The sequence below is a fragment of the Loxodonta africana genome, chromosome 26 (genome assembly GCF_030014295.1).
Source record: "Loxodonta africana isolate mLoxAfr1 chromosome 26, mLoxAfr1.hap2, whole genome shotgun sequence".
Taxonomy (NCBI): Eukaryota; Metazoa; Chordata; class Mammalia; order Proboscidea; family Elephantidae; genus Loxodonta; species Loxodonta africana.
The window spans coordinates 8,247,018-8,259,289 of record NC_087367.1 but is presented as its reverse complement, the minus strand read 5'-3'; the positions used below and the strand labels follow the sequence as shown (position 1 = coordinate 8,259,289).

At 37.9% G+C, this 12,272-nt stretch overlaps 1 protein-coding gene across 2 annotated transcripts in view; it reads right to left on the bottom strand.

Annotated features, from left to right (window-relative positions):
• Window positions 1-12,272, bottom strand: part of ASB3 (ankyrin repeat and SOCS box containing 3) — a 119,252-nt gene that overhangs the window by 55,573 nt on the left and 51,407 nt on the right. For both annotated transcript variants that reach the window (XM_064277094.1, XM_064277093.1), the window contains exons 4-5: window positions 1,734-1,846; window positions 984-1,119 (exon numbers count right to left, since the gene is read on the bottom strand). In XM_064277094.1, coding sequence (XP_064133164.1) covers window positions 984-1,119; window positions 1,734-1,846 — 249 coding nt within the window. The remainder of the gene's footprint in view (window positions 1-983; window positions 1,120-1,733; window positions 1,847-12,272) is intronic.

Below are 12,272 nucleotides of genomic sequence, written 5' to 3'. Positions count from 1 at the left end.
TTGGATATTCCTCTCAACTGCAAGGTTTATAGACTCAATATTTATAACAGATGCCTTAAATTGGCACTTAACAAATGTTTGTTTCTTTTATTTACTTCATCTTGAGTATTGGAAGGTTGGTAGGGAGACAGCAGAAATAAGAAAATATAAGCCCTTCTTCCTAAATAAACTTTGCCTTGTATACGTGGTTTATAAAAAGCCAAAATCACAAAAACAAACAAAAAAGCCACCAGCAATCTGGAAGCATCTCCCCGCTTCTCTCAACAATCCATCTTCGTCAGGTTAGCACTGTGAGTGCCTACACAGTGTCTGGAGAGAGTTTAAAAGTCCCTTTGGAACAAAATATTTGTGGTCACAGAAGTGTCACAGAGTCGGGATGCCACCTCAACGCCATCTTCTCTGGCAACGCTGAATGTGTAATGGCTGTCATGGAGGGACCTTTAACAGGTTTATGTTCTATTAACATAATAAAGCACAAACACGCATTGAAAGAAATCCATTTAAATAAACACACAATTGATCCAAACATACAACTCAAAGGCTTAATATACAAAATAGCTTTCAAATAAATTAATTAAGCCTAAAATAGTCTTGCACCCTGGAGAGCTGGAATTTCTCGAATCCCTATAAGAAAGGACAGCCCCATCATTCAACTTGCCAATGAACCTGCTTTAGTAATAGATCATTATATTTCTATTCAGATAAATTAGTAGCTGTGTATTGCATTATGTTCGTAATAGACACTTAGTAACCAAGCCTATAAATCAACCTGTATTTACTCTTACTTACCACTTACATAAAACCATTAAATTTCACAACCTAATTTGTATCTGGAAACCCTGGTGGCATAGTGGTTAAGTGCTATGGCTGCTAACCAAAAGGTCAGCAGTTCAAATCCACCAGGTGCAATTATTCTTTCTAGGAGTATACAAAGTACAAACTCATGATCTTAAACAGTACAAAGGCTAATGGATTAATCTTACCTGATGAAATAAGTACGGTCAAGCTTTCTAGTTTGCCATACTGAGCAGCCACAAATAAAGGCGTGATTCCAAAGTCATCCTGGTATTCCTTGTTTGCTCCTTTTTTAAGAAGCAATTTTATGACCTCAGCATTTCCCTAAAGCACAGATTCATGTTGCAAATTAGAGAAAACAAAGAAAACAGAAGACAGCTTTTTTCTTATTGCTGTGTTTTTTGTTCATTTTCTTTTTTATCTTTCTCACTAAAAAAAAAAAAGCTTTTAAAAAAACGTTTTGCTGTACTGGATGGGAAGACAGTGGTCAAATAATCAGATTATCCTATACCTCCAATCAGCCCCTAAATGTACACAGACAAAACAGTGACCTCTAGAAATTCTAATCCTTATAAATCCTGCCAAATTAGCTTGCTGACCAAAGCACTAAGGAGCTCTCACAGTTTCTAAACAAACTGTTATAAATAAAATAAACCATTGCACTCCATCAATTTATATCCCAAGTATTCTGATGGTTGCTTAACTATGCTATCGACATTTGGAAAACGTAGATAATCCCTGCAGCCCCAAGCCCACTGCAACCACTAGAGCAGCTCGCTCATTCAGGACCATCATTAGCATTTAGACTGCCTTCTCGGTACTGGACTAACCACCATAAATCACAGGTGGGTAGGAGGCACAAACCGTATGGATCCGTCATTTTAAAAGGGTATGACACACAATTTACATGGAAATGAAATAATAAACGCAGAGGTTACCTGAAAAGAGGCCTGGTGCAAGGCGTTCCATCCACACATAGAATGGGATCCGTTAACATTTGCTCCGTGTCGAAGCAACAGCTTTAACACGTCTATCTGTCCATTTTCAACAGCTGCAATACAGCAGTCAAAAAAAACCAAAATCTTATTGTCAGCAAAAAGGAATGTCTGTAAGACTGGACACTTTGGTGATGTTCTCACCACGTATTCACCTAGGCACTCGCAATGCTGTTATCATTCCTAAAAGCAAATCAAACTATCAAGTCCTTGTGCAATGCTAAAACATTTATCACAATTGTCTTAGCCCAAACCCACTGACATATACCTAATCCTTTCTGTGAGCATACAAAATTATTTTCAACAGTATTTTAAAAGGCACAGAGGAAACGGAAGCAAGAGGCAGACTTTTATTTTCAGATATGCGATTGGGTGAGAGGGGGAGAAGCGGGCGTTTCAGAAGAAACAGGACCAGTCTGCAGGAACAGTCTAGGAAGGATTGAGAGGTTTACATCAGTAAACATCAGTAAACAAATGGCAAGTGAAAAAGCAAGTTCTGCATCTTAGAGAATTTTACCATCATAAATGACAATTGTTGTTAAAATGATGTTTTCATATCCATGAATGAATATGTGGTAAAACCTTCCTGTTTATTTGAGCTAAAAAGGGTCTCCAGACTCAAGAGAGCTGCTAAAGAAATGCATATTACTTAACTACAGTAACTGAAACAAATGACTCCCAAGTGGTTGCTAAAGTAGATACTCCGAAATTCAAAGCTTCTATCCAAAGCCACTGATACCTGAAAATCGTGTGCTCCTTTGTAATTTCCCGAAGTTACTTTCTTACGCATATCTAATTTCACATTAGGAAAAGGTATGTTTAGCTTGATATCACATACATATAACATGTTCATAAATCCCATCTGTGAGGATGAAGATGGGTACGCTTGTATCTGGAGAACATGTTATGAAGTTGATACAACAAGCAAGTGGACTAAGCTTCGCGAGCTATGCCTGCACCAAAACTTGGCTATGAAGATGGCTAAAGCCAGAGTTTAAGCACAGAGTTAATGAAAGGACAAAATGCCAGAACTAAATAAAAATTTGTTACTGTGGAGTAGATTCCAACTCATAGTGACCCATGTGTCACAGAGTAGAAGTGCTCCATAGGGTCCAGAGGACCGGCAGCAGCAGAACCAGGAGACCAGGAGACCAGCTCGAGGTAGCGCTGGAGCCGCCTCACGGAGCGAGAGCTAACTGCCTGTGCACAGGAAGCTTCCTGGCAGAGTGGGGTGCCTCCAGACACTTAGCAGTGGAGCTAGGCCTGCCAACCCACGGAGCAAGAGAGCTGAGTCGTTAGCACCCATGAAATAATTTATTTCTCCTCCTCCTCCTCCTCCTGCTCCCCAGCCTTCTCTTTTTCGTCTTCAAAATATTCTATAGGGTATGCCTTATACATAGTCATCTCAGTATCGTGTGGAAATTTGTTCTGATGGTATTTGCCAATCACTTTTTCTCTGCTCAGCATCACCTGAATTGTGGAAACATCTCTAAGCTTAAGAAAGTTGGTATTAGCACAATGTTGAGGAAAAGAAGAGAAATTTCAATTCAGTGTCTAAACTGCATATAAACACACAGGTATAATATACAATCAAGTTTAATAATAATATCCCCTCAACTAACTGTAAACACTTCTCCAGCCTCACCATAATGATTGGGTTGCCGAAGTACTCTGCCATCAAACATGCCATTAGGCTTCCAGGACACTCGGTTATGATTGACGTTGACTGTAAACACACTTAAATTATGGCTGCATATTCCAAATTCAGGTGAATGGAAATGAACGTCTAATAAAGAGTACGCTAGGGTTGGATTGTGGAAAGCATGGAAAATCTGCGAACGCTGATTAGTGTAGGGGGATCTTTTATTGGATTGGGAGGAAGGCATTTGTGGTGGCTGGTGACTGTTGAGAGTGAAGTCAATGACTATAGACAACCCCAACATGGTCAGACAAAGTATCTGGTCTGTTGTCTCGGAATTTATAAAAGAGAGTCTGTCAAGATTTTTCTTCATCACTAACTGCAACCTACTCTTACCAGAGTCATGAGAGAGCAAACAAATGGCACTATTAAAAGAGTCTAAGGAATGTCTTTAGGGACTGTGAAAATCTGGACAGGAAAAAGCATAAAGGTTTTGTGTTAACAGCTTCTGTCTATAGGCCCAGTTGTGTTTCTGGAAGGGAGAGGAAAATTGGGCAAGTAAACGGCTGGCTGTAGAGATAGTGACCATGGAAAGATAAAGGGTTATATGTTCTTTACTTTATATTATTATTATTATTTGAGGATGGGAAATAGTGTATTTGATCCATATGGCTGAGAAGGAAAGGTAAAAATATCCCTTTAAACCAATAAAAAAAACCAGTCATATGCAGCTATCACTGGAGGAAGTCCACTGGGCAATGACAGGGGGAAACCTAAGAGGCTGGACTCTCGCTTCACAGGGGCACCTGGTTATACACTGCTTGCGGTGCTGGACGACGGTGCAGCTCACTGAACTACTGGACAAAGGGGCTGATCCTGCAAAGGGGAAAAGCCGCCCTTGAGGGTGGGGACTCAAGGTGACAAATGTGAAAAGTTTAGTCACAGGGAACTGTATTTAATCTTGAGGGAATTGTAATTATGGCCTAAATTCTTACAATTGAGTATTCAACCCTTAGAGTGTCCTATCTATAGAGCTTAATAGGAAAAGAAGTTGACTAGTACCAGGAAGGGGTAAAGGGTAGGAAAGCATTTATTATTAAGTACCTACTATCTTTACCTAAGAGGTTCCTAGGTGGCGCAGACGGTTAAGCACTCGATCACTAACTGAAAGGCTGGTGGTTTGAACCCACCCAGAGGCACCTTGGAAGAAAGGCCTGGCAATTCTACTCTGCACATACGGGGTCACCACGAGTCAGAATCGACTTGACGGCAGTTGGTGGTGGTGGTGGACCTTTATCTTAATTAGCTTATTCAATCAATACACATTCCCACGAGATCAGCAGTATCCTCATTTTCTAAGTCTGTAAATGAGGATCAGAGAATAAGTAACTTGTTCAAGGCTAGACAGTGTCTGACTACACAATCTGGATTTTTTTTTTCTATTAGAGTTAGGGCACCAGCTTGATCCTGAACTGAGATTCAAACTGTGCCTGATACCTGAGCACTGGGTCACGGAACTGTAGGTGGCATATTCAGGGGTAGAATTAATTAACGGTTTTCAGGGGGAGGCTTTCACTTGGGTGACTGGGTGGTGGAGAGTTTGTGGAAGACAAGGGTGGGGAAGAGCACGTTGTCCCAGCTACACAGGTTCATATTTGAGCCCCGTAGGCAGAGGAGATGAAGGCAGAAGCTGAAGGACGAGTGTCTATGAGCAGCTGTGAGAGACACAGGGATACGCGCAGCCCTGCTCTACAGGAGACACAATGACAGCATATTACTGGCTGGGGGAGGGTGCATTCTCTCCACGGCTGCTGAGATGATAGCGTGTTGCCTGTGCAGTGGGCACTGCGTGGAACTCAGACCAGTTTGCCATCATGAGCATTCAGAATTGGGAGGCAAACAGCGTCGAAGGTCCAGATGACATCATTCTCAATGGCACCACGCCAATTAAGAGCCCTCAAGTAGTGTTTACGGTTACAGACATCAAGGCAGGTGTCTCAGAGCAGAAGACGACGACAGAATTGTTTGGCAAATCAGAAACACTTGGTGGGGTAGAATGCGCCGGGAGATTCAGCTTCAGTATTATGCAAGCGGAGCTATGAACTGGTCAAAAACATTAACGACTTTTTTATTGTGAAACACCTAAAGTATACACAAAAGTAGAGAGCAGACTATAGTGGCACTCTCATGCAGGCAGCAGCCAGCTACGACTATTATCAAATTGTTTACTCTACAGTCCCTCTCCGAGGATTGGAAATTTTAGCTTACAGTTAACATGACTTAATTTGTGTCCACATGCTAGTGAGTCCCAGAGGAACTCAAGATAAAGACAGTATTATACTACTGCGGATTTATTTATATCTCATCTACTTCCAAAGAGAACGTGGAGGGACTAATAATAAAGGTTCAGAGTAAATATTACATACCCACCAGGATAGCTAAAAAGAAAAAGATTAAAAATGGCCGAGTGTTTGTGAGGATGTAGAAGAGCCAGCACTTTCTATATTGCTGGTGGGCGTATAAATGGGCACAATCACTCTGGGAAACGGTTCAGAATTTACTACAGTGGAATATATGCATGGCTTCTGTCCCGGGAAGTCCATTCCTAGACAGATATTCGACACAAGTGGGTAGCGGCGTGCACTAAAAGACGTGTACTAGAACGTTCTTCCTGTAGAACTCTTTACAGTAGCCCCAAACATGAAGCTATCCAAACAGTATCTACTGATAATAGAATGGATAAATAAATTTTAATATATTTACACCATGGAACCTATACAGCAATGAAAATGAATTACCTACAACTTCAGGCAACACTACGGATAAATCTCACAAACAGAATGCTGAACCAAAGAAACTGGATGTAAAAGAACATATAAACTTACACGGTCCCACAGAGAATGAATCTGGGCTCCGGGTGCATACTATGTGGAGTTTGTGGAAATGCATCGTGCTTACAATCTGCATTTTTTTGGCATGTGTTATAGTTAAATTAAAAAAAAAGAGTAACGTCTTAAAACTAAAGAATGAGGACTAACCAATACATCATTGTGCCAGAAAATGTAGGCCAAGAAAAACCATGGTAATTGAATCTAGAATCTAGCTCTGCACTTCCTGATAGCCAAAACAAAATGGGAAAGCAAGATAAGTACTTGATGAGTAAAAATAAACACCTGCAATAGTGAAATCAAAGAGGAATTTATTGCTTTTTTTTTTTTACATAAACATTAAATGACTCAACGGTGTAGCTATTTATTATGCCAATACCTGTGCTTCCAGAAAATGAAGGCTCTGATGATGACTGGCAGAATCTGTTTACCCTTGAACTTTCAAAGATTTAACAATAAGGACAGAAAATTTAAATACCTGCTGGGGCCAGAAGGTGGACTACAGCCCATCTCACAGAACTTGTGTATGTGGACGAGTGCACAGGACCTACTGAGCAAAGTTTAGTCTAAAGTGGGAACCACTGCTTGCTCCAGCCCAGTGTTGCCAGGTTTCCAGAGACTTCGAATATGGATATCTGTATTTTTAAAATTGTGAAATCTCCCAATTTTTAAATGTTACCTTGATTACAAAATGAAGCCAAGTAAAACTGTGTGGATCAAATTAAAATACATTTGGGGATAAAATCCAGCTGGTAAGCTGCCAGCTTGTGACCATAAGCAAAACCAAAAAACCAAACCCACTGCTGTCAAGTTGATTCTGACTCATAGCGACCCTATAGGACAGGGTAGAACTGCCCCATAGAGTTTGCAAGGAGTGCCTGGAGGATTTGAACTGCCGACCTCTTGGTTAGCAGCTGAAGCACTTAACCACTACACCACCAGGGTTTCCTGACCACAAGCAGAACACATTTATTTGTTGTTTACAGAACACACACTGATAGACAAAGGCATACTTTTTTCTCTCTCTGCAAGGTGGCTTCCAGAACCATGGCCCTTCCTACACACAGCAGATCTCTGCTCATAAGGAGGAAGCTGGACTGGTGTTAGCAGATATTTGAACCATCTGTCTGCCCTACGGTGTTGCTTCACTTGCTTCATCTATCATCTAGGATCAAAAATCTCATTATAGGGAAATACTGTGAGAAGGTTGATGCATTACATGGATACTATACAGTACTTTTTATCTTCTATGCAAATGTAATTTTGAATTGCTCTTCAGGCTGAAATTCTGTTTAAAGGCAAATATTAAAATTGAAGCATGTGATGTTGGGTCACAACAGCAAAAGTGACATCTTGAGATGAAAAATTTGTAAACTTTGGAATAAACTAACCACACCAGACTCTGTTAGCTCAAAACTGGAACGACTCCCAAAGCCAACTCTTCAGACAGGGATTGGACTGAACTATAAGACAGAAAATGATACTGGTGAGGAGTGAGCTTCTTGGGTCAAAGCAGACACATGCAGCTATGTGGGCAGCTCCTGTCTGGAGGCAAGATGAGAAGCCAGATGGGGACAGAAGCTGGTTGAATGGTCACAGGGAATGCAGGGTGGAAAGCAGGAGTGTGCAGTCTCATTAGGGGGAGAGCAGCTAGGAGAACACAGTAAGGTGTATGTAAGTTTTTCTATGAGAGACTGACTGAATTTGTAAACTTTCACTTAAAGTACAATGCAAAAAAAAAAAATACCACCACACACATTTTTGAAGTACCATACCCAGTAGACAAAATTATTCTTAAAAGTGAGACAGGTTAGTAAATATAAGACAAAAGGGAGATAACTATATGATCGGCACAGAAATCTCTAATTTTTTTCATTGTATAAACCACAATGGAATAAATTTTAAAGAAAAAATTATCCCTTACCATATGCATTATTTTTATCTTTCAGAGATCCTTGAGATTCCTCCTGTGTGTAGACATTTTATGTAGTTCATATGGAAACATACAGGTACATTCTATAACTCAAATATGCATTTTTATATTTTAAGTAACATCATAAATCATATCCTATTTACATTTTTCCTTTAATCTACTATAAGCATTTTTTACATTCTAATATTACTATGTAGTTATAATTTTAGATATTATCTAATAACCCACTTAAGTTATTGCATCATAATGTTGAGGATTTAGGTTTTTTAATATTCTATTGCTAGTAACTTCGTGTTTTTAAAAACTACCTACGAAATTTCTCCACGTAATACATTTTCAATTGAACGATTACTAAGTCAAAAAATATGAGCATCTTATCACTCTGTTTCATATTGATATTGTTAAGGTACTTACCAAAAAGTTGGTAAATCATCACAAGGACGCCACTTTTGTAACAGAGTTACTAATTTAAGAAATGTGAAATATTACCATGTTGTTTTAATATTTCTCCCTTTTTATTTGTATCTTCTACTTTCTCTTATAAAATCATCTGTTTATATCATTTGTTTACTTATCTATTACATTTCTTCATGTCTTCTTTATCGATTTTTATAAGTTCTTTATATTATTAAATTCATTGTTATAATTCGGGCAAATACTTTCTCTTGAGCATTTGTTTCCTTTGTGGGGGGTCAAGAGTACTCGTTTCCTTTGTATTTTTCTAATTGCCCCATAACATAATTTTTTGGGAGGTCAAATCCTTTTATTTTTTACTTTCTGACTGTATCTATGGCTTTAAGGTTTAGAAATTATACAAATCGGATAAATGTTCAATTTCTTTAAGTTGCTTCCTCTGTTCTCTTAAATATTTTCTTTTAGATTATTATATGGTGAAAAGTTTGAATCAAAATTCATTTTTACTTTAAAAGTGCTAATCAGTTAATCTAACATCTTTTACTAAATCCTTTCCCCATTATCGTTCATATTTTAATTAATGCTAATAAGTCAAAGGGTGCTGATGACAACATTCAAGGTGATGGCTTTTTGTGTGTGGAGTAAGAAGAAAAGCACTTTGAAAAAGCAAATATGAGAGGAGAGAGGTAAACTAAGGGAAAGATTTTTATACATGAAGGATGACTTTATGGTTTTGAAAACTCTCAGCCTTCCATGACAGCAAAAAAACAAAACTTAAGAAGTAATTTCCAAGCAATATGAAGAAGAACGTGGCATCAGGATTGGAGGAAGACTCATTAACAACCTGTGATACTCAGACCACATGACAGTGCTTGCTAAAAGTGAAGAGAACTTAAAACACTTATTGATAAAGATCAAAGACTACAGCTTTCCGTAAGGAATGCATCTCTACATAAAGAAAACAAAAATCCTCACAACCGGACCAATAAATATCACGATAAACAGAAGACTCAAGTTGTCAAGGATTTCATTTTACATGGATCCACAATCAATACCCAAGGAAGCAGCAGTCAAGAAGTCAAATCAAATGATGTATTGCATTGGGCAAATCTACTACAAAAGACCTCTTTAAAGTGTTGAAAAGCAAAGATGTCACTTTGAGGACTAAGGTATGCCTGACTCAAGCCATGATATTTTCAATTGCCTCATATATATGTGAAAGCTGGACAATGAATAAGACCACCAAAGAAGAACTGATACATTTAAATTATGGTGTTGGTGAAGAATACTGAATGTACCATGAACTGCTAAAAGAACAAACAAATCTGTTTTGGGAAGAAGTACAGCCAGACTGTTCCTTAGAAGCGAGGATGGCAAGACTTTGTCTCAAGCACTTTGGAGAAGTTATCAGGAGGAAGCAGTCCCTGGAGAAGGACATTATGCTTGGTAAAGCAGAGGGTCAGCAAAAAACAGGACAACCTTCAATGAGATGGACTGATACATGCGATCAAACATAGCAACACCTGTGAGGATGACACAAGACCAGTGTTTGGTTCTATTGTTCATACGGTCGCTATGAGTCGAAACTGATTTGACAGCACCTAACAACGACAACAGTGGGTGTATAATGGTATCTCATGGTGGTTTTAATTTGCATTTCCCTGATGAATAGTGATGTAGGGCAATTTTTCATGTTCTTTATTATCCATTTCCTATTTTCTTTTGTGAAGTATCTGTTCAAGTCTTCTACCCATTAAAAAAAGTTTTGTCTTATTGAGCTGTATGTATTGAGAATATTTTCTCCCAGTTTGTGGCTTGCTTATTTATTTTCCTGATGGTAGTTTTGATGATCAGAAGTTTTTTATCTTGCTTCTGAAACATTTGTTGAAAGAACATTCTTTTCCTCCTTAATTTGATGCCTTTGATTTAAATAATTTGACCATATGCATTCTATTCAATTGACATATTTGACTATCAATACTACATTGTCTGTATTACTGTATAGCTTTACTAAAAAAACCCCAAAACCAAACCCTTACTGTCGAATCCATTCCAACTCATAGCCACCATGTAGGACAGTGTAGAACTGCCCCATAGGATTTCCAAGGAGTGGCTAGTGGATTCAAAAACTGCTGACCTTTTGGTTAGCAGCCAAGTTCTTAACCACGCTGCCACCAGGGCTCCTATAGATTTATTTATAGTAGTCTTAAAGTCAGGGCAATGTAAGCCCTCCAACTTTTCTTTTTCAATACTGCTTTGACTATTTTTAGGTCTTTGCTTTCCAAACATATTTCAAAATCATCTTGCCAACTTTAGAAAAAACCTGTTGGGATTATGATTCAGATTGCATTGAATCTACAGATCAACTTGCCTTCCTAATAATATTGAGCTTTCTATCCACAAACATGGCATATCTCTGCATATATTTAGATATATTTAGATCTTTTTAAATGTGTCAGGAGTATTTTACAGTGTTCAATGTAAAGATCTTGCATATTTTTTGTAAAATTTATCCAAAATATTTGATGCTTTTCATACTTTCATAAAGAGTATTTTTTAAAATTTCATTTTCTAATTGTTTCTTCCTAGGACACAGATATGCAGGTGATTTTTTTTAGTCTTTTTATGCTGTGACATCATTAAATTGTCTTTTTAGTTCCAACAGCTCCTTGTAGGTTCCTTCAGATTCTCTTTACGTATAGAATCATGTCATCCGAGAATGAAGGCAGTTTAATCTTCTTTTACAATCTATATATCTTTTATTTCTTTTTCTTGTCGTATTATAACGGCTAGTGTCTCCAGTATAGTACAGCATTAAACAGAAATGGTGAGTGGACATCCTTGTCTTATTCCTGATCTTGAGGGAAAATCTTACAATACTTTTCAGTTAAGTTGTAATATGAGCTGTAGGTTTTTCTTAGATGCTCTTTATCAGGTTGAGGAAGTTTCCTTCTATTTTAAATATGCTGAGAATTCTTTCTAACAATAAATGGTGCTGTATTTTGTCAAATGCTTTTTCTGTATTCATTGAAATGATCATATATTCTACCTTATCTTTTAACGTGGTTACACTGATTGCTTTTTGTTTTAATGTTAAGCCAACTTTGCATTCTTGTGACAAGCCCGATGTAATCGTGTTGTATTTATTGCTTTTTATATACTGTTGGATTGATTTGATAATGTTTTTTTATGGATTTCTGCATCGATGCCTATGACTTATTACTGATTTGTAATTTTCTGGTAATGTCTTTATCTAGTTTTGATATCCAGGGTTATAATGTCCTCTTAAAGTGAGGTGAGAAAATTATTCTCTCCTTTTCTGTTTTCCAAAAGAGTCTTTATAGGATTTGGTATTATTTGTTCTTTAAATATTCACCAGTGAAACCATCTGGGTCAGGGAGTTTTCCCTGTGGAAAGTTGTTTGATTATGAATTCAATTTCTTTAATGGATATAGGGTTTATTTGATTTTCTATTTCTCCTTAAGTCAGTTTTGGGAATTCATGCCTTTCAAGGATTTATTCATTTCATCTAAGCTGTCAAATATACTGGCATAAAGTTTTTCATAATATCCCCCTTCATTACCCTTTTAATGTCCATAGAATCTGTA